The sequence below is a fragment of the Sander lucioperca genome, chromosome 8 (assembly GCF_008315115.2).
Source record: "Sander lucioperca isolate FBNREF2018 chromosome 8, SLUC_FBN_1.2, whole genome shotgun sequence".
Classification (NCBI taxonomy): Eukaryota; Metazoa; Chordata; class Actinopteri; order Perciformes; family Percidae; genus Sander; species Sander lucioperca.
The window spans coordinates 3569284-3596477 of record NC_050180.1 but is presented as its reverse complement, the minus strand read 5'-3'; the positions used below and the strand labels follow the sequence as shown (position 1 = coordinate 3596477).

Genomic DNA, 27194 nt, shown 5'->3' with positions numbered 1-27194 from the left:
GTGAAGCCACTGGACGGTGTCCAGGCAGTGACCAGCAGCTTTCTCCCCCTCCCTCCTGCCTCCCCACACAGAGTCCCAGGACAATTTAGGGTCACGCAAGTATGTAACCCTACCCACAGAGTGGGAGGTGTAGGGCCACCCGATCCCCACTCCGAGTGGCAGCACTCACCTGCTCAGGTGTCTCTTTGTACCAAAGTGTAGGCACGGCAGGAGGGCAGCCATTAGGACAGAGAGAGGGGGAAAGAAAAGGGAGAGGGATATTGGGAGGACATGGTCTTAGACAAAGCGAAGTTGAGTGTGGACAATGGCATGATGACGAAAAGCTTCGTGAAGATCAGTACGTTGGACATAACTTGGTCAAACCCAGGAATAGAACTCAACCAGGCTTTTTCTTGAGGATTCCTGGTTGTTGTTTTTTCCCTTTTTCCTCATCATCTCTTCTTCCCTTACTTCCATTCTCTTTGTCTTTCCTCTATTAATGTTATCTCCATCCATCCCACTGTTTCTCATCCCATTTTTTTGCAGATCCTGCTGCCAACACTGCTGCTGCTGACACATCAACTCCCCCAACAGTAAGTGGACAAAATATAGTCAATGAAATTAGTGCTGGAACAATTAGTTGATAGACAGGAAATTCTTTGTTTTAATTCTATTGTTTCGAATTGATTGAATATTTTGGGGTTTTGAGCGGTTGGTTAGAAAAAAACAAGACATTTGAGAACATCTCCTTGAGAAAATTTGGATGTGCACTTTTCTTTATTTTCTGCCATTTCATAGAATTAATTATTAATTGATTAATCAAAACATTGGTCAGAATAATCCTATTAAAGGTAATGATTAGTTACAAAATGAAACAATGATAGATGGACCCAGGATTACGGATATATAAACTTAGTCTTCTGTCTATACAACTAATGAAACGTGGCAAACCTAATCGTGGGTTAGCCCAGTGCTGTTAACCGTGGTCAAAACAGTCATACTAAAAAGCCCTTTATGAGCACTTGAACAATGTTGTAAAATGCTGTTAATGTTACTCACCAAGTATTAGCATGAGCTACTTGTCAACGTAGCAGTAACGTTAAGCTGGATCGATCGACATTGAAATATCATATCAATAAATTAGGTCTCTGCTGTATGACTGTGTTGCAAAGTGGCATGTAATCAATGAAAAAGGATGCTGTGTGGCAGAAAAAGCTGTATTACGGTCACTGAGTATAATTCTTTGACATATTGTATGATTTACAATTACTCTCGAGCGTATCATCAGGTGTTTCCCGTGTTTTGACAGAAGTTAGAGTAACTAGTAACCACTAGTCATGTTTCCCTGTAATTGTCAAGCAAATTTATGCAAACTTTTAAAATGTTGCAAAAAAGAAAAAAAGGAAAATGCGAATTAGAAGTGTTTTTATCAACTGGTTTAGAGTGAATAAACTACACTACGCCAGGCGTAGTTTCTTCAGAAGTTGACGTAACACATGGTTGTAGATTGCAAACCAGCTTGCTAAATCAAAGAGTTTAGAAGCTCTTTGGCTAAATGGAGAGAGGTAGCATTGTACAAGTTGGCCACATGTGCAGAATACAGGGTTGTGGCAGAGACATTTGGTGTCAGCGAGACAACAGCAAGACAACAGCATCAACAACGTCCCGCTCCCGTTGATTTCTATGCTCTATTCTGTCCCTATAACGTTACCAACAGTGAAATTGACTGCCGTTCCCAAACAATTGTCACCCTCTAACTGGGACTAGAGTCATGTGACTTACATGTTCGCTTCCTCACAACTTATTCGGCAAAGCTGTTTCCATCTCCCATTTCGCGCATTAATTCTTTTTCGAAAAAGGCAAAAACCACCTCAAGCAAGCGTAAAAACCTTTTTGCGAATTTTGCCGTTTCCATCAACATTTTCTAATGCGGTACTTCAAAATGCGCATAAAAATACATTGATAGAAGCATGACTACTGACAGGCGACCAAACGAAATGTTTTAAGTGAAATAAAATTACAGATTCCTCTGGGTTTGAACAGTGTTGGAAACATTTGGGATAATGTACCCAACTCAACAAATCATATAACATAGGAATAGTCGTTTTTTAGACATTTTAATGCAGACATATTACATATTGTAGAAAAAATGTGTCAAAATACCATTCTAAATAAAAATCTTGTTTGGTACCGCAACTAGCAGTATCAAATCAGATGACATTTCCTTCAGGATAATAAAGTTAAAGTTGAAGCACAACAAATTAGGGTGACCAGACGTCCCCGGTTTCAGTGACCTGTCCCCGGCTGGAGCTGTCCCCGGAAATGTCCCCGGTTTTCACTGTGACTGCCAGACCCGAAATTGGAATGAAATTGTCGTGCACCCTACAAGCACATGCTCAAGACATCCAGAGCAAGCCTCAGAGCTCAGAGATGTTCTAGAATGCCTATTTTACGATGCTAAAATTACTGTTGTAGTCTGGTGGGTTTAGCGAACGCAATTTCGCAGACTTTTTTATGTTTTAAAAAAGGATCTTACTCTTTAACAGAAAGATCGACCTCCTTAGAAATCCTTTCCATAATGTTGTCAGACACTTAGAATATTAATCTGAGCCTGTCAGTGGAAAAACAAGCACTTTTATGAACGTAAATACAAGCTGGACAATTGACCTATTAACTTACATTGTAGCTCGTTTCACTGTTGCTGACTGCAGCAATCTCGTTTAATACTGCATATACTACTCAATGAGCTGTTGCAGAAACAAGCCCAGCCTGAAGCAATAAAGCAAAAGCTGTCAGATAAATGTAGTGCAGTAAACATTACAACATTTCCCTCTGAGTTGTATAGTGGAGTACAAGTATGAAGTAGCAGCAGGGGCGATTCTAGGATCAGACCTTTAGGGGGGCTCAGCCCCTAATGAGAATGTGACATGGATATAGTGCATGCAAAAGTGTTAATCTGCACCATGAAATTACCAACTTCTTCACAACCGCAATCCTGCTCTCCCTCTGACAGATAGAGACTCAGCCAAAGGGCAATGTATTCTCTTGTAAACTATTTATGTCAGCACAGACATTTTTGTTAATTGCTTAGTCAGTGTATCCCACCATAATGGTTATTATATTGCCAGATTCCAGACAATCCCACTTACTTATATATATCCCACTTACAAATATGAATATATATTTCTACTGGTATGCTTCCTAGTGACATCAATGCAAAAATATGAAGAATAAACTATTCCACCTGTGTGTGCATGGTTATAATTCTCAAGTGCAAAATAGTTTAGGCTACAGCACAAATATTTCCATCCATACATAAGAATAATCAAGTCTAACCTCTGAATTTCTTTTCAAAGTGCACCAGATTGATGCATTTAAACATTAAAATAGACAACATTTTCTTACAGGGGAGCATGCCCATGGACCCCCCTAGGGGGGCTTGTGCCCCAGTGCAGCTCTAGGCCTAGTGACGCTCCTGGGGCAGTGTCCCCGTTTTAAGTTTTACAAAGATAAAAACATTACCTTTTTTGGAGGTATTTATGCTTCTAAGCTGAAAATGTCCCCGGATTTTGTCTCAGAAATCTGGTCACCTTACAACAAATACATCCCAACATGGGGAGCCACAACCTTTCCAGGCATAGAGTCTCATGATTTAGGATACTAAAACATGTAAAATCATGCAGTCTGATATTGTAGCTTGCACTGTCAATAATTCTCGTAACAACCGGTGCACAGCAGTAACCATGCTGAACCTTTTAACACCTTCCTTATCACTGGGATAAACCCAAAGGGGTAAGCCAGCTTCCACAAAGCGTAGCTCCTATGGCGCCATTTTAATGCTACCTAGCACTCACCCTCTGTTAGCATTCCATTGATTGCCATTCATTTTGACGTCACTTTGACAGAGAATAACTTTACATCTGAAGCGTTTAAAGACTCTATTTGCCCATTGTTTATTTCTAAAGAAACACGACAATGTATAAAAGGCTCCATTACCTTGTATCTCACGTTATGGCTCCGTAGCAGACGTTTTTTTAAAAATAGGCTAACGATTGTGTCATAACCACGCGACTTACTGTCGCATAGTAGACAAATTACCGTACCGGCAGGAGAACCTTGCAGGCAGTTTGGACTTCCATTAGCTGTTTAAGTTTAATTACTAATGTTAACTAGCATTTTAGTGATCAATAATTAGCCTGTGTCTATGTTATCTCCTTACATATACCTACGCTCTCCGTCTCTGCAAGATTCAGAATGATTGAGATTTCTCTTGGCACAGCTACCAGAAGACTTCCAACTTTCAGACAGGTTGCTGACGTCACATCTACGTCTTCAAGCTCAGTTGGAGGCTGCGCAGTAACGCTCAGCCATCACCGGAAAAGTGCATCTAATAGACTTCACTGGTCTCCGCAGAAAACAACAGCGTCACATTGTCCATCTTTTACTGTCTATGGTTAAACCAAGACACTACAGTACTTGGGCTGGAAGTACAAATTGACCTAACAGTGAAACGTTTGATCCCAAATACATCTTCGAAATGTTGGATAAAGTCTTAATACTTGTGTCTCTGCTATCACAATTTGCTCAATAGATTCCTTTTATTAAATAAATCCTCAGCTGTCATACAGATCATTTCTTTTTCTATTGCCCCCATTCAGGAACTTAAGGCAGAGGCTCCTGAGCAGCCAGACACCTCCAGGATAGAGGTGGTTTCAGTGACGGAAGAAGACCTCCCCACTGTTGAGACCCCCAACACACTGAACGTCAGCCCCCTGGGCAGCTTTGCTGCTAACCCCCAATTGGAAAACGAATCTGCAGTACTTGGACTGGAAGTACAAATTGACCTAACAGTAAAACGTTTGATCCCAAATACATCTTCAAAATGTTGGATAAAGTCTTAATACTTGTGTCTCTGCTATCACAATTTGATCAGTAGATTCCTTTTATTAAATAAATCCTCAGCTGTCATACGGATCATTTCTTTTTCCATTATGCCCATTTAGGAACTTAAGGCAGAGGCTCCTGAGCAGCCAGACACCTCCAGGATAGAGGTGGTTTCAGTGACGGAAGAAGACCTCCCCACTGTTGAGACCCCCAACACACTGAACGTCAGGCCCCTGGGCAGCTTTGCTACTAACCCCCAATTGGAAAACAAATCTGCCAAACCCGAAGAGCCCCGACCTCTGGCTGCACCCAGCCCAACCATGCCAATCACCAAGGTGCAGCCATTTATGCACGGTGAGACCTTGTGATGTTCTTAATGCTACAGCATGCAACAATGGATGTGGACATTACTGCACACAGGTAGAGTTACAGTGGGATCTGCTTGAAATGTAAGACAATGTGTGCTCAAGGGGGTAAGCGAGCGTCCACAAAGCGTAGATCCTATGGAGCCATTTTGTTGCTATCAAGCCATCACCCGCCGTTAGCATCCCATTGACTGCCATTCATTTTGGCGCCACTTTGACAGCAAATAACTTTACATCTGAAGCATTTACAGACTCTATTTGTCCATTGTTTATTTATAAAGAAACATCACAATGTATAAAAGGCTCCATTACCTTGTATCTCACGTTATGGCTCCGTAGCAGACGTTTTTATAAAAATAGGCTAACGATTGTGTCATAACCACGAGACTTACTGTCGCATAGTAGAGGAATTACCATATAGTACAGGAGAAGCTTGCAGGCAGTTTCGACTTACATTAGCTGTTTAAGTTTAATTACTAATGTTAACTACCATTTTAGTTAGCAATAATTAGCCTGTGCCTATGTTATCTCCTTACATATACCTACACTCTCCGTCTCTGCAAGATTGGGAATGATTGAGATTTCTCTTGGCACAGCTACCAGAAGACTTCCAACTTTCAGACAGGTTGCTCACGTCACATTTACATCGTCTCTCTCAGTTGGAGGCTGCGCAGTAACGCTCAGCCATCACCGGAAAAGTGCTTCTAATATCCTTCACTGGTCTCGTAGAAAACAACAGCGTCACTTTGTTGGAGTGCCACGGACCGAGTAGGGACCAAGAGGTTACTCTTTATCGCTCTGGTTTTGACCAAAGAAAACAGACTGTTGGTGTTGTCCATTGTTTCATGGCGTGAATTGTGTTTCATAAGCTTTTCAATGCTGTAGCTGTACAATTCCCAAGAGAACACCACATTTCATAGATTGTATTCATAAATTATAGAAATCACATACAATTTCAGCTTTTTTTCTGAAGAAATCTCCTCTTGATGTTTGAACTGCTGGCAGCTCATATTGTATGATATTTAAACAGCGTAGATGTTCATAAACTATTTTTCCTCAATAGAGGATGACTTGGAGAACAGCTGGAAGAACAGAGTGCTGGCCCACCGCTTGGAGCTGCTGATCGCTTCGTGCCTCATCGCGGTGGTCACTCTCGTTCTCGGCATCGGCCTCGGAGGTGAGGAGCTCAGTGCTGTGTGAACTTACTCTATTTGGCTATAATGGAGCCACTGTAGCATGGACTGCCTTTGCTCCATCAATATTTGATGTGGTCCTTATCTGTTATACAATATACAGTAGGTCTCTCCCACACAGTGCAGTCAGAATGCATGAGGTCACTGACACATTGTCTTCCACTTCCAGCTGTAATGTGATTGTCAGTTAAGTCATTGTCAGATGAAGAAAGACACCATGTGGTTGGAAGTCCGTAACTGTTTGATGTCTCAGCAGACATTTTATATTTTTTTCTTCTCATACTCTGTCGGACCTGTACTGCTGCCATCCTCTCATCTATGAAGTTGGATCACCGTCACATATCGAGAGATACATTTAAAAGGTTGAATGTACATTTTAAAAGTGAAAATATGGTTTCAAAACTGAAGAATAGGATTCAAACATTGGATATTAAGTTTTGAAAGTCAAAGAGTGATATTCACCGAGGTGGAATGTTTTTTTTCCCCCCGATCTGATTGGTTTGCCCTGCGGCATAGGTTACCATGGTGATCAAACTCGGGTGAAGTGAGCCAGCTTTGTGATACCAGAAAACTTTAAAAGCCGAAGGTAGCTGGCTGGTCCACTCATCTCACTTTGTAATACTGGCCCCTGGAGAGGTTGACCTCATGTGATGTTTATTTTCTTTGAATTACATCAAAATACAGGATGCTAAGCACAACATTCTGGGCCCTGTAAAAAGGCATTCTCTATGGGACCCTCATTACATCCACAGCTATACTTTCTATCATCTTTTTGTACTCAGTCCCCTTTCCACCCCCAGTATAACACCCCTGATGGGAAGTCCCAGTGTAATTCTTGATGCCACTACTGGATAGAGCCAAAGTAAAAACCTGTGTAGACTCTACAGCACAATTAATACTATTGTGGACCCATTACCCTGAAAAACTTTTAGCCACGCTAGCTGCATGACTCTACGGATGGCAATGTCGGTCTGTATGCCGGTCCACCAATTTGATCCACACTGAGATATGTTGGATATATTGCCATGAAATTCGGTGCAGATATGAGTTGTGCTAATTAGCAAATGTTAGCATACTGAAACTCCAGTGATTTATCGTGTGTGTGTGTGTGTGTGTGTGTGTGTGTGTGTGTGTGTGTGTGTGTGTGTGTGTGTGTGTGTGTGTGTGTTTCTACAGTGGGTTTAAGCTGTGCAGGGCAGTTTCGTTGTGGTTCATCACCTAAATGCATCAGGCCCTCGTCTCAGTGTGACGGAGAGGTGCACTGTGACAACGGAGAGGACGAGCTCGGCTGTGGTGAGACACACACACACACACACACACACACACACATAAACAGACGCGTACATAGTGATAGATCTTCAGTCAGCTAAAGGGCCAATCTATATCAGAATACAAAGAATGATAAAAATGTATCTAAAATAGTATCTTTAAAGGTCCAATGTGTAGGAACTTCTCCCATCTAGCGTTGAGATCATATATCAATTAACTCTCTCCCGCCACGCAGTTCAAAGTACGTATTACAGCTACGGTAGCCTTCACGCTTCAAAAAGCCGGTCTCTTGCTCTTTTCAATATCCTTTTTCTTTTTCTGAGCGAAGAAGAAGAAGACTCCTGTTCCTGAAATTTGGATTTTGAATACGTGTGGTCCTCCATGTTTCCTTCTTCAAACTTGCCGGGGCTGGGAAGCTAGGATACCCATTAGCAGCATTAGCAGCAGCTGTGAGTTTATCATGTGACAGCGAAAACACGAAAGGCGGAGCAGTATGTCCTGTATGTCCCTTACCGGCTAACGTATTTCAAGATGGAGCATGAATATGGAGCGTCTACTCCAGTTCATGCAAATACAAATGTAAAATTTCAAGCCAATAGGAATACTTGGAATTGATGGTGGTGGTAAATATTCATGAAAAAGGATAAGTTTGTGAACGGGCAACACAGATTTTGATAATGAACAACTAAAAATGTTATACACTGGACCTTTAACTGATGACATAATAGCAGCATGTGCCAGCAGCACACATATCAGTATCATGTCTCAATGAAAACCTGCAGCATTTTAATCATGTGTTCCATACTGGATAAAATGATATTGATGATAAAAATGATAAGAGTGACATGACAGTGTCATAAATGTGTCATAAACATTATAAACAAGTCATAAACGTTTATGACATAACGCTTCTTTTAGTAAGGGTCATTCGGTTTTTGTCATGACAAGTTAGGGTTAGAGTTAGGGTTAGGGTTAATGTGTCATGACTGTGTCATGTGTTCATGACAGTGTCATGTCACTCTTATGTAGATACCTTCTAAGTAAGTAAAGTGTTACCGAAAATGTAGTGGAACATTGGCCAGCTAACGTTAGCTTTCTTCTTGCTTTATACGACCTACAGAGGTAAACTCCCACTAGAGGTTATGAAATGTTTGCCAAACTTTTTGGGGGATGTAACGTTACGTAATCATTTACGTCCCGCTGGCTGCCACCACGTTAATTATTAACGTTGGCTGCAAACCGGTTACAGGTTTATTGTTGATCATTTAACGCTATATTTTTATTTACGTTACCCTGGGTTTGAGAGTCTGGGGGATGTGTTGACTTACAGTAGTTTATAGGCTGTCATTGGATTTTTACCTTTCTGCCCGCCTCTATCTATATAGTCTATGTCGACGACGGTTCATTTACGGGATTGTTCCGGTGCCGCCGAAGGGGATTCGGGAAAAATCCTCCAAGCTAGAACCGACAATCAAATCATATTTATCTTTTTATTGACTAAAATTCTCATCACACACTCGACAGCCATTTTGATTCCAGAGTTCACATCCCTACGTGCATATGTTCCACCAAAACATGTTCCTTCCCGAGGCTATTCTGCAGAGGCACTGTACCTGCGTCCGGCGCTTAGCGCTGCCCAAGACGATTGTGATTGGTTTAAAGAAATACCAATTAACCAGAGCACGTTTTTCTCCCATCTAGGAATGTGGTGTGGACTAGCCAGACCTTCTTAGCAGCGCTGTGGAGGAAGGTCTGGCAATGCGAGACTACTATCTATATATCTCTTTGTCTGTCTGTCTGTCTGTCTGTCTGTCTGTCAGTGCGTCTGAGTGGGAGGAGCTCGGTCCTGCAGGTCCAGAGAGGGGGAGTCTGGAAGACGGTGTGCTCAGAGGGCTGGAACAACTGGCTGGGGGTCTCTGCCTGCAAGCAACTGGGATACTCCAGGTTTGTCTGCAGCTCAAATCCCTTGTTTTCTTAACACTTTCTCAGCTCTATGTGCATAATATGGTGTGATGGAAGAGTCAATTCTATTCAATTTTATTTATAGTGTCAAATTACAGAAGAAGTTATCTCAGGACACTTTACAGATAACTAAGAGCTGGTCCCAGGCAAACCTGGGCCAGCTCTAACTATAAGCTTTATCAAAGAGGAGAGTTTTAAGCTTACTCTTAAATGTGGTGACGGTGTCTGCCTCCAGAACCCAGACTGGGAGCTGGTTCCACAGGAGAGGAGCCTGATAGCTGAAGGCTCTGGCTCCCATTCTACTTTTAGAGACTCTAGGAACCACAAGTAACTCTGCATTCTGGAACCGCAGTGCTCTAGTAAGACAATAACATTTAGTGTCCATGTCCCCCTTTTTGTTCATCTTGTGGTCTCGATCTGGATTGTCCTGCACCGTTCAGATTGCTGTATGATGGTTCAACACATCTGTCCAAACAAAAGTCTGAACAAAGTCTTATTAGACAGCAAATAGAACACCTTCTGTCATCATAACAGGAATGGGAAGATTTAAATAAACTGCAATGGAAATCAACCACCTCGCCGTTGTGGACAGGGTATAATTGGAAAAACTGAGTCAGATACTTTTTAACACATGCACCTAAATATCACGGGGGGGAGGCAAACAGCATGCTGAAGAGGCCGTGGGACAGACAGAGCAAATCATTTGCAGAGGTGTCAAAAGCATTCACATTCATTACTCAGGTAGAAGTATAGATACTAGGGTTTAAAAAGACTTCTGTAAAAGTTGAAGTATTAACTCAAGCTTTTTACTCAAGTAAAAGTGTAAAAGTACTGGTTTCAAAACTACTTAAAGTATAAAAGTAAAAGTAATGTAAGGGGGAAAAAATAATATCAATATGCTTTTTCAAATTAGACGGCGAATTTTGGAAACAATTAGCTCGTGGTACTTGGGTGCGCACAGCTGGCAGCGCATTCAAAAGGAGTTGTTTTTGCATCCAACCATTTCGAAAAATTCTTCCAGCTACGGCCAGGGATGTAGAAGGGTTGGCTGGTTTTCCTGGCTACCAACCTCCTCGCTGGTGCTTGGTTGGGACATTTCACTCGAGTTCTCTTGAGTCTCTGCCATGGACATCTTCGTACTAGGCTACACACGTCTGCTACTTCCTTGCTGGAGTGTGACGTGATGTATGTCATGTGCAGATGCGATGGAGCGCGTACAAACCAATAGGGTGTCGGAATGGTATATGTTTATACTTCTCATCCAACCACAATCAAATTCACTCTATCCGGATGGCGCAATTTATCTGGATAGGTTTTTGTTTTTTTTGTGTTTTTTTGAACGATGACAAGCCAGAATGAAAACAAGCCGAACTGAAATAGGAGAAACAAGGCTATTTTTAAAATGTAAGGAGTAGAAAGTACAGATAATTGCGTGAAAATGTAAGGAGTAGAAGTAAAAAGTCTGCTGTAAAATAATTACTTCAGTAAAGTAGAGATACCCAAAATTTCTACTTAAGTAAGGTCCATCCATCTTCTTCCGCTTATCCGGTAACGGGTCGCGGGGGTAGCAGCTCCAGCAGGGGACCCCAAACTTCCCTTTCCCGAGCCACATTAACCAGCTCCGACTGGGGGATCCCGAGGCGTTCCCAGGCCAGGTTGGAGATATAATCCCTCCACCTAGTCCTGGGTCTTCCCCGAGGCCTCCTCCCAGCTGGACGTGCCTGGAAAACCTCCCTAGGGAGGCGCCCAGGGGGCATCCTTACCAGATGCCCGAACCACCTCAACTGGCTCCTTTCGACGCGAAGGAGCAGCGGCTCTACTCCGAGCTCCTCACGGATGACTGAGCTTCTCACCCTATCTCTAAGGGAGACGCCAGCCACCCTCCTGAGGAAACCCATTTCGGCCGCTTGTACCCTGGATCTCGTTCTTTCGGTCATGACCCAGCCTTCATGACCATAGGTGAGGGTAGGAACGAAAACTGACCGGTAGATCGAGAGCTTTGCCTTCTGGCTCAGCTCTCTTTTCGTCACAACGGTGCGATAAATTGAGTGTAATACCGCACCCGCTGCGCCGATTCTCCGACCAATCTCCCGCTCCATTGTTCCCTCACTCGCGAACAAGACTCCAAGGTACTTGAACTCCTTCACTTGGGGTAAAGACTCATTCCCTACCTGGAGAAGGCACTCCATCGGTTTCCTGCTGAGAACCATGGCCTCAGATTTAGAGGTGCTGATCCTCATCCCAGCCGCTTCACACTCGGCTGCGAACCGATCCATTGAGTGCTGAAGGTCACAGGCCGACGATGCCATCAGGACCACATCATCTGCAAAAAGCAGCGATGAGATCCCCAGCTCACCAAACTGCAACCCCTCTCCACCCCGACTACGCCTCGATATCCTGTCCATAAATACTACAAACAGGATTGGTGACAAAGCGCAGCCCTGGCGGAGGCCAACTCTCACCTGAAACGAGTCCGACTTACTGCCGAGAACCCGGACACAGCTCTCGCTTTGGTCGTACAGAGATTGGATGGCCCTGAGAAGGGACCCCCTCACCCCGTACTCCCGCAGCACCTCCCACAGTGTCTCCCGGGGGACCCGGTCATACGCCTTCTCCAGATCCACAAAGCACATGTAGACCGGTTGGGCATACTCCCAGGCTCCCTCCAGGATCCTTGCGAGAGTAAAGATCTGGTCCATTGTTCCACGACCAGGACGGAATCCGCATTGTTCCTCTTCAACCTGAGGTTCGACTATCGACCGAACCCTCCTTTCCAGCACCTTGGAGTAGACTTTACCGGGGAGGCTGAGAAGTGTGATACCCCTGTAATTGGCACACACCCTCTGGTCCCCCTTTTTGAAAAGGGGAACCACCACCCCGGTCTGCCACTCCTTAGGCACCGTCCCCGACTTCCACGCAATGTTGAAGAGGCGTGTCAACCAAGACAACCCCTCCACACCCAGAGCTTTAAGCATTTCTGGACGGATCTCATCAATCCCTGGGGCTTTGCCACTGTGGAGTTGTTTAACTACCTCAGCAACTTCCACCAGGGAAATTGACGACAATCCCCCATCATCCTCCAGCTCTGCCTCTACCATAGAGGGCGTATTAGTCGGATCCAGGAGTTCCTCAAAGTGCTCCTTCCACCGCCCCATTACCTCCTCAGTTGAGGTCAGCAGCGTCCCATCCTTACTGTACACAGCTTGGATGGTTCCCCGCTTCCCCCTCCTGAGGTGGCGAACGGTTTTCCAGAAGCACCTTGGTGCCGACCGAAAGTCCTTCTCCATGTCTTCTCCGAACTTCTCCCACACCCGCTGCTTTGCCTCTTTCACGGCAGAGGCTGCAGCCCTTCGGTACCTTGCAACTGCCTCCGGAGTCCCCTGGGATAACATATCCCAGAAAGACTCCTTCTTCAGTCGGACGGCTTCCCTGACCACCAGTGTCCACCACGGTGTTCGTGGGTTGCCGCCCCTTGAGGCACCTAAGACCCTAAGACCACAGCTCCCCGCCGCAGCTTCAGCAATGGAAACTTTGAACATTGTCCACTTGGGTTCAATGCCCCCAGCCTCCACAGGGATGCACGAAAAGCTCCGCCGGAGGTGTGAGTTGAAAGTCTGTCGGACAGGGGCCTCCTCCAGACGTTCCCAGTTCACCCGCACTACCCGTTTGGGTTTACCAGGTCTGTCCAGAGTCTTCCCCCACCCTCTGACCCAACTCACCACCAGATGGTGATCAGTTGACAGCTCTGCCCCTCTCTTCACCCGAGTGTCCAAAACATACGGCCTCAGATCAGATGAAACGATTATAAAATCGATCATTGACCTTTGGCCTAGGGTGCTCTGGTACCAAGTACACTTATGAGCATCCCTATGTTCGAACATGGTGTTCGTTATAGACAATCCATGACTAGCACAGAAGTCCAACAACAAACAACCACTCTGGTTTAGATCAGGGAGGCCGTTCCTCCCAATCACGCCTCTCCATGTGTCTCCATCATTGCCCACGTGCGCGTTGAAGTCCCCCAGCAGAACTATGGAGTCCCCTACTGGAGCCCCATACAGGACTCCATTCAGGGTCTCCAAGAAGGCCGAATACTCCGAGCTCTTGTTTGGTGCATACGCACAAACAACAGTCAGAGTTTTCCCCCCCACAACCCGCAGGCGTAGGGAGGCGACCCTCTCGTCCACCGGGGTAAACTCCAACGTAGCGGCGCTCAGCCGGGGACTTGTGAGTATCCCCACACCCGCCCGGCGCCTCACACCCTGGGCAACTCCGGAGAAGAAAAGAGTCCAACCCCTATCCAGGAGTATGGTTCCAGAACCGAAACTGTGCGTAGAGGTAAGCCCCACCAGATCCAACTGGTAGCGCTCCACCTGCTCCATGACAATTAGAGACAGTATGGAAAAAGTTTAGGGAGTTGAGATTGACTTTTGCTTTCAGAGTCTGTATTTGGGTAGAAAGCCAGGTAGCTAATAGGCTCTTCTAAACTGTACATATTCAAGATAATGCTCTTTTTGCACTACAACTCAAGATGGACATATTTGATAAATGTAAAGAACTTTACATGGAGACTAGTTGCTGGTTCTGTATATATATATATATATATATATATATATATATATATATATAGTTTTTTTTTTTTAAAGAGGGGCATTTTAGGCCTTTATTTTGACAGGTCAGCTAATGACATGAGAGGGGTGAGAAAGAGGGAACGACATGCAGCAAAGGACCGCAGGTCGGACTCGAATTCGCGGCCTCTGCATCGAGGAGTAAACCTCTATGTATGTGAGCACGCTCTACCAACTGAGCTACCCGGACGCCCTCTTTTTTTAAAATATTTTAACATATCAGTCTTATTGTTTTTAGGTTAAAAATGTTAGAAACCGCCTGATCATCAGCTGTACATTGTGTCTGTGTTGCTGTGTGTCTGTCAGGTACATGGAATCATTCTTCGTCTCTCTGACCTCCGTTGAGCAGGACCTTCAGTCCAACCTGGTGTCCATCAACCTGAACCAGGCACAGGTCATTAAGCTCCAGAACGCCACAGCCTTCAGGTAGAAAGCACATCCCCATTGGAATGAATGGAAAAGTATGCATAACTAACTGTGCTGATGGTCAGTGACACTTGGCAGCGTATAAATGGACGCCTAATCCAGCTCAATCTGCAAATTACAAACCACGACCTTTTTCTAAACTTAGTTTTTCTGTCGCCTTAACCTAACCAGCCTGTGAGCGTTTCAAAACGTTATCGACGTGTTTCAAACTGTCTCCGTTATGTTTAGATATGAGGACGGAAAACGCTCCTGTGGGTCGTATTTCCTGCAACCACCAGGGGTGCTAATTTATGAACTGCTCCTATGGGTCGTATTAGAGGGTAGGAATAAACAACCTATGTGGTCTATGGTTTGGAGGACTTGTTGGATGGTTCTAGAAAAGCTCAAGGAAGCGACAGTGCGCTGCTTTTTAACAAAGTTTTAGTCCTACTTGTCTTTTCTTATAAAAAACAAAAAAATACAGTTTGAAAACACTTACCAATAAAGCATAATGTGACCTTTGTGTCACTTGTCCAAGTACGTTTTAGAGTTCTGTGTCGCCTTCATCTCATTGTTGTACACCAAACCCCAATGGGCTCATTACTGCTGCTGGAGGCCGGAGGGCTGAAAACACCCACTGTTATTCAAGGTTCAAGGTATCTTTATTATTATTGAGAACTGCAGTTGTAGTGAATATTTTTCCCCTAACAGCCACAAGGGTCGTGAGCCCATTCCACATTTACAGAACAATGTTAAATAATGTTATTATAATTTCAGGATGAGGACTGCTTGGTTTGGCAAATGGACGTCTGGTTAAATGCACCCCCTCTGTTAAAGAGCAGCGCACAGCAGCTTTCCTATAGCCTGGATGCCAGCCGAACTTAGCCCCGCCCACAACATTTGAGGTCGGGAAGTTCGGTGTGGACTTGATCCGTTGTGGAGCAACTATGCTCCAACCAGAGCTGTTCGGACCAATCAAATTATCAGGGCGGGCTTTATACGATGATGGACAGATGATCAACAGCAGGCCTAACGTAATCAACCACGTCACCAAAGAGCGCTTGGGTTGAATTTGTTTACAACAAAGATGGCTGCCGCTGGAGAATTGAGATGTGTAGATTCCGCCATCGCTTATGTTATAGAAGATATCGACAGCGCATTCATTTTAAAAGAGGAACAGAGAACCGCGATCAAGGCATTTGTCGATCGGAAAGATGTTTTTTCCATCCTTCCTACGGGATTCGGCAACGTCACATACTCCGTTGCTCTGATTGGTTGTAGGTCTGTCCGTTGCTCTGATTGGTTGTAGGTCTATCCAACTGACTGCAGAGGCATTTTCTTTCCTGGTTTGGTTGAAACACGCCCCATAATCACAGCCCAATGGAGCAGTATCAGACTCATATTCTCACTACAATCTGAGTATGACCACGTCAGGCTAGCTTTCCTATGACTTTCTATGGGAACCATCGGCGCTAGTGGTCAGAAAAATAAAGTGAAGTAACAAGTACAATATTTCCCTCAGAAATGTGGTGGAGGAAAACAATGTGTCCCCAATTGACAGATTAAGGGGTTAGTGCCAGAACTTTCCAAAGTACAAAACATGAGTAAATGTCCTTAGCTACTTTACTTTCCAGCTTGCTCTCAAATATCTTCACTATATTTAATAAGTGTAACTGTTAGAGCCAATCTATGAACTATTCTTCTACATTGTTTCCTAGTCTGTAAAGTTACTACTTCTCCATGTTTGCTGAGTTTCTCTGTGATTTGACGTCCACCTCCTGTGTCACCACAGTAAGACTGAGTGCAGCTCAGGGAAGGTGACCACTCTGAAATGTCTGGGTGAGAAAACACACTGCAGACTGAGTGATCTTTGTTTAAGTCATGAGTTTTTTTCCCAGTGAGGATTTAAGATGGAGTCAAGGGGAGCACATGTGCTCTTGCATGTGCGTACGATCTTGCATGGCATGCAAATGTGTGTGTTTCATCTGTGTGTGTCGTTGTTATAGGATATGTAGGCATGCGCGTTGTTACTTTTAAGACATGTAGTCTGTGTTTAAAAATCACGCCACTAAAAATGACAACACATATTTTATGATGTTTATATGTACTGTAACACTTAGCTAAGAAGCAAACAGCAAAGGCTCAATGTAGATACATAACTGATGTGGGACCAGTGTGTGTGTGCATGAGTGTGTGGAGTGTGTGGCTTGCATGTACTATGGTTTAACTAGTATGGATTTGTGAAGGTTGATGGTGATACTTTCGGGTCAAAACTTGCTCATAGTCAATACTTTTGATCAATATTTATCTTTAAGCTTTAAAGGGGCATTCCACCAATTTTACATGTAAAACTTAGAAGACTTGTCATAAGATGCACTAGCCTGTATCATTTCCAGAAAATAACCCTGATGATGTCATGAAAATAACCCTGATGGTGTCATCAGCACTGATTTTGATCATTGTTTTTGTAATGTCTCTTGTGACTCCCCAAATGTTACGGAAGTGCAATACCAAATCATTGCAGCACCCCAATAGATTAACCCTTTCCATAGAAACAACCTTAAATTTCAAATGTTTTCTATGTCACGTTCCCCTCGGTCAGGCTGGTAAAAGCCTCTGAACACACAATGAGACAGTGTAACTCTACACTGACACAGAGTCTTTCTATAGCAGCTCTCTTAAAGGCTCCATTTCAGATCGACAAAGGTCTGTTTAAAAGATTTTCGTCAGATTTTGAGAGCCGTTAGTCAGGCTCATCCCGCTCGTCCAATCAGATTGGCCATTAAGCCTGCCCGCCTTCCGATTCAACATATCAAATCAGCCCAAATGAAGGCCGACGGCCCCTCCAACAGACGACGGCACGGAACACACCGAACAGACTCGAGTCACTGACCTCGCCAGACTGTCTAACGGCCGATTGGTAGGTTGGTGTGTCAGGGCCATAAGGCACCGATTCAGTGGTAGAAGAAACTCAGGGACACATGCCAGTTACTGTAGTAATATTTAATAAAGGCCAGTATCAGCCCACCAGCACATGGTGTTAATCCAGTGCATGTGAATAAATTTGCTAGGGCTGCAACTAATGTTTTTTTCATTGTCGATTAATCTGTTGATTTTTTTTTCTCGATTAGTTGATGGATCTATAAAATGTCCGAAAATGGTGGGAAAATGTCAATCATTGTTTCCTTAATCCCAAGATGACGTCTTCAAATGCCTTGTTTTGTCCACAACTCAGATATTCAGTTTACTGTCACAGAGGAGTGAAGAAACTAGAAATATATTCACATTTAACAAGCTGCCATCAGAGAAGTTCTACCTTTTTTTTTCATAAACAATTACCCCAACCGATTAATGGATTATCAAAATAGTAGGCGATTAATTTAATAGTTGATATCAATTAATCTTTGCAGCTCTATTTGCATCCATGCCTTAGAGGTGCACAGCTGACCTTTGACCCTCCGTGCATCTGTCCTCAGAGTGCGGCTCCAGGCCCAAGTACCACACTCGTATCGTTGGAGGAAACATCTCCAAGCCGGGTCAGTTCCCCTGGCAGGTCAGCCTCCATTTCAACAGTGAGCACCTGTGCGGAGGCTCCATCATAACGTCACGCTGGGTCCTCACTGCTGCACACTGTGTGTATGGGTGAGTCACACACGGAAACTCAAAGGCAGGCTGATGAGGCCAGAGACACAACAGGTGTACAAGGGAAGTCATGCTGGGCAGGGCTACAGGGACACATAAGGTACATACAGCGCAAGCACAGAAAACTCAAACCTAATGAGTGAAAGAAGGAACATGAAACACAAAATCCTCTAGAAACTAAGAGTGAATGAAACTAAAGAAATACTGTCACATGGTCAAAAAGTCTGAGGCCTCTGGTTGCAGAGCAGGACTGTGACGCATAGTTGAAGCAGATTTGTCCCTGCTTACTTTAGGACGAGAGCCGTGAAAGCGCGGGAAGAAAGCCACACTGCAGCTTGAAGGATTCCCTCCCATATACTGACATGAATATTGTCTCACTGTATCTTCTGCTGTCTGTCGTCAGGTTTGCATTCCCCTCCATGTGGGCGGTGCTGGTGGGGCTGACGGAGCAGCCGGTCCACGGGGCTCAGTCTCTGGCTGTGGAGCAGATCATATACCACGCTCACTACCGGTCCAACAGACTGGACTATGACATCGCACTGATGAAACTGGCCACGCCGCTTGCTTTCAATGGTATTGGTGTCATCCAAGACCTTGCCGAGTCCTCGCTCTCTTTCTCAATAACATCCTTCTCTGTGTTCGTATATTCATACCTACTATTGCATCTCAGCAGTTTCGACAGTAGACTCAGAAGAGACCAAAAGGTTCCGTTAAGTCCAAAAAACGATGAACTCTGGTACCCCTTAATCAATTCCCAATGTATGTTCCAAACATATAAGACTATTAATTATATAAAAATGGAGTGGATATTGTCCATGTTGTCAATATTTAGGTTGGTTTGGTTAGTGTACTACAACTACTTGGGAGTAAGGCTGAATGTCTTATCCATTTATCCATTGCTATCCATTACATACCTAATTGAACAGTTTAGTCAGTAGTTTTAGCAAAACACTTCAGCTGCTTATGCATTACTTTTAGCAATGTATTTCTACCATTCATGTATTCATTACTTTTAGCTACCTGTTTAAAATCCCTGTGTTCAGGTGTTACAGCTGATAAATTCTTCTAATCAAATCATAAATTATAATTTTCCTAATTGGTAGAGCTTGTCCACAATCTCCAGGTACCCACTGGCAACAGCAGAAGCAACCTGGGGTGCATGTACCCTTGGTTGGGAATCTTTTAATTTTAAACAATTTAAAACACCAAAGTCACACAGTAACACAATCACCTTCACGCTACCTGATGCTACACTCGTGTTCTGTCAGGTAAAATGACTCTGTTTGTCAAAGGAGTCTGGTGGCTTTGAAGAGAGCAGAGATAGCGGTGTCAGTTCCCTGTCGTGAAGGGCTGTCTGACAGCAAGGTAAAGCCTTGAAAATATTATAAATATAGCGTCCACTTAAACTGATATGGATTTTCAGGTGTCTAAAATGCATTTAGCTGCTGCCCCGGTCCACAGCAGGACATTGCTTAGCTTCAGTGTCTGTATTCCTGTCTGCTTCTCCAAACCAGGGGTGTGCCGACCTCCATCTACTGTAGCTAACACACTGACTATAGACCTTTAAAATTATGTTTCTACAATGGTTCTGAGCGATTCTGCATTCAGCAGCTGTAAGGGGGCAGTCATCATCACTGACATACAGAGCCAGATTAACCTACGAGGGGCCCCGACTGACCCTGCTCCACATACATATTACCCCCATCCCATCCTGTCCCAGAAACCAAACAAGTTGGATACATTAGAAATTGGATAAAGCCAGGTTAAAAATTCTTGTTTCATTTTGTTGACATATTAGTCAAAGGTTTTTACAGAGGGAATTTTGGATATCTTTTTTTTAGTGGTGTAGTCTAATGTAGTGCGTATACTGTACTGTATATAAATATATTGGCCTATATATATGGGCCAGAATCTGCCTTTGGGGGAGGGGGGCATATCATAGTGGGGGGTCTGGGTGTCCTCCCCCAGGGTTATTTTGAGCGTCAACGACTTTCCTGCATTCGGATAAACTTTTATGCACCAATTTACGGTGGAAATACCTTTATTTGGCCTATGTGAAGAAAAAAAAGACAGATGACGATTCAAAATATATCAAAAATATAATGTAAAGTATGTCGGTGCGTGTCACTGGGTATTTTTAAGTGGGTATATGGAGATCCTGGAGATTTCTTAGTGGGTATACTGCGTATACCTGCGTATCACGTAGACTACACCACTGCTTTTTTTGATCACTCTATAAATCCGAAAATACTCTCCACAGCCATACAGGAAAGAAAGCGTACATGTTATGTGTAATGTCTTCCTGACGTCTAACTAAAATGAAGAACAACTCGGAAAGTTCTCTCAGAGGCATTTATTGAACCCAGTTTCACTCCACTCCACAGTGCAGCAGCCAGACACCACCTGAAAGGTGGATTTGGGTGTAATTACACAATAGCTGCATGATTGATTGGTTATTTTTGGTGGAAACTGCACACACATTGTTGTGTTGTTGTTGTACAGTCTGTCTGACACTGTGATGTAGTTCATCTAAATATTCCTCTTTAGGCTTCGTCGAGCCCATCTGCCTGCCAAACTATGGGGAGGAGTTTGAGGAGGGCACCGTGTGCTGGATCTCTGGATGGGGAGCAACTGAGGATGAAGGTGAGTCGAAACATGGAAACCAGATGATTTCTGCTCTATTATTTCACCCACGGCTACATTCTAAATTGTGTGTAATGTAATAATGTGTGGCCCTTGCCCTCTCTGACACATATGTGCTTATATGGACGTGCGTTTTCCAGGAGAGGCCAGTGTGGTTCTGCGCTCGGCCAGGGTGCCGCTCATCTCCACTAAGACCTGCAACCAGCCAGATGTTTACCAGGGCTTCATCTCCTCCTGGATGATCTGTGCAGGATACCTGGAGGGAGGAACGGACTCCTGTCAGGTGCAGATGGTTTTGTTTTAAGCATTAAACACCAAGATTTACTGGCAGGAATCATGACGCCAAGCACTGATGGCTGTGTCCCCCACAGACCTGCTGCTCTGTACTAGGAACATTCAAATAAGATAACAATTTCATTACATTTTAATTATAGTGTCAAATCATAACAGAAGTTATTTCAGGGCACTTTACAGGCAGAGTAGATCTAGACCACTCTCTAGTTTACAGACCCAACAATTTCCCCGAGAGCAAGCATTTGGTGCGTGTTTTCAGTTGGATATATTGTTTTTCTTTTTAAGGTTATTTTTTGGGCATTTTATGCCTTTATTTATAAAAGAATGCCGAAGAAATTAAAGGGGAGAAAGAGAGTGAATGACATACAGCAAAGGGCCGCAGGTCGGAGTCTCTACCAACTGAGCTACCCAGGCGCCCTATGCGGCACGTTTTCTTAAAAAATGCGATAGAATATGCGGGATATTTATGCAATTTTATGCGATGAAATTGTGGGAACTTGCAAAAATTGCGGTTTCCTCATGGCTTCATCGCGGGGTTTGCAGCTTTTCGATGATGTTCACGTCGCGTAATTACGTCACTTCATAACGTTCCCATGGCAACAGAGGAAAATGGCTGCTCTTGTGTGAAGTAAATGCAACATTTTTCAACTTTCTGCTAAGATATATGGGACTTTTTTACAACGAAAATGCGGGGATTATGAAATCATGCAAGCCCCGCATATTTTGCGCGGAAATCGGCAATTTATGCGGCGAAAGTGCGGCGTATTTGAAAAAATGCGGCCCCCGCATAAATATGCGGACTTTGGCTGATTATGCATTGAATTATGCGATCGCATAATCGTGTTTTTCTGGAGGGACTGATAAGGACGGAATAGCCTGTTGATGGAACCTGGATTTCATCAGGTCATAAATCAGGGTAGTAATGGCTGTAGTAAGAGTGGATGTAATCCTGGATTCTCCTTCAATACGTTATAAAGCTCTAGTGGCCTTAGCTGTTGTAATTACTATCAGTTCTTGCAACATTATTTAACAGGTTTTCTAAAAAAGAGCTAATTTGTATGGGGACATTGAAAAAAAAAAGGCTTCATTCTCAAGTGTTATTGTGAACACAATCAGTTACATATTGCAAGGCCAATGAATATTATGTAAGGCAGACTGTTCTGGGTTGGTCGGGGAGGGATTGAAAATGTAAAAAAAAAAAAATACAATCTCTGTACAAACAATAGCATTTGTCCCTGAAATAAAAATATACATATTGCAAGGCCACTTAGTTGATCTTTTTTGAGGTCTGGAAGTTGCAAACCTCCCACGTAGCTGATGGCATCTTTAGGGGCCGTTCGGTATTTATGGAATGGACCACCGGAGGAAAATAGGGGAGGGTCATGTCTTTTTATTTTTTGTTGAGGGGAGGGTTACCCAAAATAATAAATAATAAAAAAAAAAACCCAACTTTTTTATTCATGAAAAGAGCAAAATTTCAAAGTGGCTTGTTTGGTGCATATTTATCCATGTAGCTCTCAGTCTCGGCCCCCTAGCAGATGGTCTGACCACATACGTGGAGTTTGCTGGGGGGGCAGGAGGAGCACTGCCCCCCTGGTGGCTCAAACAGGTAATTGCATTGTTTAAAAAATTAGTGGAAAAATTACATCTGGCATGACCAGATATTTTATAAATATCTTAAATAACACAAAACAACTAAATGGTGATAGGTAATACATCTGATTTCATATACTGCTTTAGTAAAAAAAAATATTACCTGGCTGACGATGGGAGCAGCAGGACGCAAAAAACAAAAGTTACTGTTGCACTAGTCTGGACATCTTACCGTGCCAACGTTGCAATAAAGGTTTCCTAAATGCCATGTATATAAATGTGATGTCAGCTTACTAATTGATTGCGGGTTTTGTGTAGATTTGGACTTTTATACGTTTATTCCACTTTGTTTAAACGGCGAAGTGGAGAGGCCTCGTTCACCTGTTTGGAGCTGGCTGGTGAATGGGACGCTCATATCGGCCTTGCTGGATACACCGTGAGTCTGTTTGTGGATCTACTGATCGCTGTGGATTACTTTTTTTCCGTGTCATTGGATTACGGCAAAATACAGATCTTTTTTCTCAACGTGTCTTAACGTTTTATGGTGAGTTTGGAGAGGCATCTCAACAGACTTTAGATCCAACACTGATTGGTCACTATTAAATTTTAGTTGAATTTAAGCGTCTGTCTATTGCGTTCCAAGACAGCCGTGCCATGATTGGATTTCATAAGGGCGAATTGTTAAATTGTTACAATGTAATTTAAAATCTGCTTTAAAAATAAACATATGTGTTTTGGAATATAATGTTCAGCTTCGGCAGCTTTACCTATGTGCTAAAATATACAATGACTGAGGAAGCCTAGTGACGAGTCCATAGCAACCAGTGTTGAATTGGTTATATCCCAGCGTCCTTTGCTGAATGGTCTCAATGTTTTATTGTTTTATTTCATATGAATACTAGTTTACTAGAGGAGTAACTTAGTATTTGAAGTAATGCAGTAATGCAGGAAGTGTGCATTTAGTTTCCATGCTTATTGTGTTTCCACAACAATGTTAGTGAGTAAATCTACTGAAATGGCCACCACACCATAACAGAGGAGTGGGATGTGTAAGATGAGAAGGCAGAGGTTAACTCCTGTATGTCATGGCTGTAAAGATCAAATGGTATCTGAACTTCTTTGTTAAGTGCAAACTAGCACATAAGGTCTCTTGCCTCTTTTTCAAATCATTTTGGAGATTCATAGAAAAATTATTACTGACGAGTGGAGGGTCACGTCTTTTTAGGTTAGAGGCCACAAAACTCCTCCGGTGGCCCCTTAATTAAATAACGAGCAGTCCCTTATGAGAGTTTTTTCTTTGCAAGTAATAAAAGAACTGTAAAACTGTACTTGAAGGTATCTACATAAGAGTGACATGACTCTGTCATGAACACATGACACTGTCATGACAGTCATGACACATGAACTCCAACCCTAACCCTAACCATAACTTGTCATGACAAAAACCAAATGACACTAACTCCAAGAAGCGTTATGTCATAAACGTTTATGACTTGTTTATAATGTTTATGACACGTTCATGACAGTGTCATGTCACTCTTATGTAGATACCTTGAGGTAAAGTGTAACCAAAAGAACTAACTACAGAAGGATTAGGGACACATGTGAAAACATTTTCACATCGGCCCTAGTCTTCTTCCGTACTAAACAACTCAGGATATTCGGAGAGAGGTCCAAAGCTTACAGGTAAGCTAAGTGGAATGTTTTGCAATGCCCAAGGTTTTTATCTTTATTTTTTTTTTTTATATCAGTATACACATTTGTTAGCCTGACAAGCCAGACCCACATCAAGATGTTGGGTCTGGGAACTCACCATTGACAGGGCTCAATCCGAGGGGCGGGATAAACGGTTGTCTTTCAAATTCCCTCTGCACTCATAGCCAACCAGAGCAACGCTGGTTGATAGATTAAACTTTTGCCGTATCCGGTCGGCAAAATTCTGAACACATCTTCCTTTTTTAAGAATGACTTCAGCGCTTAACTCCAAGTCTTCCAGAGTCGCCGCCAAAGCCGATTCAAAAGACTGCTGTTAGCCAGCAGCAGCAGCCATCTTCTTTGTTTTCAAATAGCAGGGAATTCACGCGGAACCGTCGCAACCATAGACAGTATATAAGAATGGACCAACAGATCCCGTTGCTCTGGACGGAGACCAGTAAAGGCCAATAGAAGCACTTCTCCGGTGATGGCTGAGCGTTACTGCGCAGCCTCCAACTGAGAGAGACGACGTAGGTGTGACGTGAGCAACGTGTCTGAAAGTTGTAAGTCTTCTGGTAGCTGTGCCAAGAGAAATCTCAATCATTCCCAATCTAGCAGAGACGGAGAGCGTAGGTATATGTAAGGAGATAACATAGACACAGGCTAATTATTGATCACTAAAATGATAGTTAACATTAGTTAAACAGCTAATGTGAGACGAAACTGCCTGCGCGCTTCTCCTGTACTATACGGTAATTCCTCTACTATGCGACAGTAAGTCTCGTGGTTATGACACAATCGTTAGCCTATTTTTATAAAAACGTCTGCTACGGAGCCATAACGTGAGGTACAAGGTAATGGAGCCTTTTATACATTGTCGTGTTTCTTTAGAAATAAACAATGGACAAATGGAGTCTTTAAACTCTTCAGATGTAAAGTTATTCTCTGTCAAAGTGACGTCAAAATGAATGGCAGTCAATGGAATGCTAACGGGAGGTGATGGCTTATTAGCATCAAAATGGCGCCATAGGAGGTTCGCGGTCCGAGGAGAAGCTTACCCCCTTGGTCGCAACCCTGCCGTCCTTATGTTAAGCCCGCCCTCCGACTCTATACACGATGTGATTGGCCTGACCAGAATTTGGTTTTTCCAGCTCGCAAGCCAACGGAGAGTTGCTAGACGACCCTGGCTGCAAATGTAATTTGCAGCCGCTAGGGTGTATACTATATTTGTATACACAGGAATAAAATGTGCTCATGATTTGAATATGATCAGTTCAGACACACTATGGGTCAACCAATCCAACTGCATATGTGAATATACCGGACATCTGTAGGGACAATAAATCACAGGCTTGTGTCCTTAAAATGTTCTGCAAGTGTGAGCTGTGGTCAGCTATTCTGCAACTCCACTAAAAGTGCCGATCACAATGTCCTTATCAAGTAGGAGTACTACATATGTGATATTTTACTCACAGTGGCTATATTGAACAATTCTATAATCTCTGGTACTGATGCCGTTATCACCTGAGCCTGCAGCTCTCCTCGGCTTCAAAGCTGAAGTGAGTTTCAGCTCGTTTCTCTGTCCCACAACTTTACTGTTCTGGTTGACCCTCATGACTCAGTGTCATATTTTGCATATTTTCAGAGAAAAAAACTTGCAGACAGCTAAGTATTAAGTGCAATAAGTAGACTATAAGTGCTGGTTCAGCCATCTGATGACTAGGTTTTAATGTAAAATTAGCACAAAGACGACATTCTTGTGACGCATACAGCTTCAAAAAGTTCAATATAAATCCGATGATGTTCATCTGTCTTCTTTACAGTTTTCTATTATCTGTTCCTTTCTAGGAAATTAATAAAATGGATGTAAATGGACTGCATTTCTATAGTGCTTTTCTAGTCTTAATGACCAGTCAAAGTGCTTCACACACTGCAGACACCATTCACACACACACACACACACACACACACACACACACACACACACACACACACTGGAGGCTGAGGTTGCCATACAACCTGCTCATCAGATAAACATTCACACTCATTCACACACACCGATGGTGGTCGGGAGCAATTTGGGGTTCAGTGTCTTGCCTAATGACACCTCGAAATAGTAGACTGACTGCAGGGGCCAGGGATTGAACCACCGACCTTCCGTTTGGTAGACGACCCAAATTTGCAGATTTTGAAATACCCCCCAAAATTCACACGAGTCTTGTTATGACAACATGAAATGTAATGATTTACTCTGTCCTTTGCCTGCATGTCGTGTGTGTGTGTGTGTGTGTGTGTGTGTGTGTGTGTGTTTCCTCAGGGGGACAGTGGAGGTCCTCTGGCCTATGAGGACTCGTCTGTGTGGAAGCTGGTTGGTGCGACCAGCTGGGGAAACGGCTGTGCTTTGAGGAACAAGCCGGGCGTTTACACTCGCATTACACAGGCACTCAGCTGGATCCGCCAACAGATGGAGGTCAGTAACATGACCAGCTGTCCTGTTTCAGGACCAGACCCTACAAAGGTTTGGCCTTTGGAGAACCTAAGACTAGTACTGAACCAGGTTCACCATATGGTCAGCATGTTTCTGCAGGACACACACAATTGAGTTTAAGGATCAGTAAATACAGATATATATTTAGACAAAG

The 27194-nt window shown here is 43.4% G+C and overlaps 1 protein-coding gene across 1 annotated transcript; it reads left to right on the top strand.

The window, feature by feature from the left end:
• Positions 1–270: 270 nt before the first annotated feature.
• Positions 271–27194, top strand: tmprss3a (transmembrane serine protease 3a). The gene is made up of 14 exons (XM_031289641.1): positions 271–337; positions 526–572; positions 4638–4811; positions 4983–5217; positions 6292–6405; positions 7598–7714; positions 9511–9634; positions 14587–14706; positions 16478–16524; positions 18162–18327; positions 18731–18900; positions 20875–20970; positions 21111–21253; positions 26870–27194. The coding sequence occupies exons 1-14, from the start codon at positions 271–273 to the stop codon at positions 27152–27154; spliced, it is 1905 nt and encodes a 634-aa protein (XP_031145501.1). The 3' UTR covers positions 27155–27194.

What these genes read in the sequence shown, in the direction of transcription:
- tmprss3a (XM_031289641.1), top strand. Translation starts at nt 271, where the DNA reads ATGGTCTTAGACAAAGCGAAGTTGAGTGTGGACAATGGCATGATGACG. An exon ending in GACCACTCTGAAATGTCTGG is followed by an intron (nt 16,525 to 18,161) that starts GTGAGAAAACAC and finishes ATCTGTCCTCAG; the next exon opens with AGTGCGGCTCCAGGCCCAAG. An exon ending in GAGGAACGGACTCCTGTCAG is followed by an intron (nt 21,254 to 26,869) that starts GTGCAGATGGTT and finishes GTGTTTCCTCAG; the next exon opens with GGGGACAGTGGAGGTCCTCT.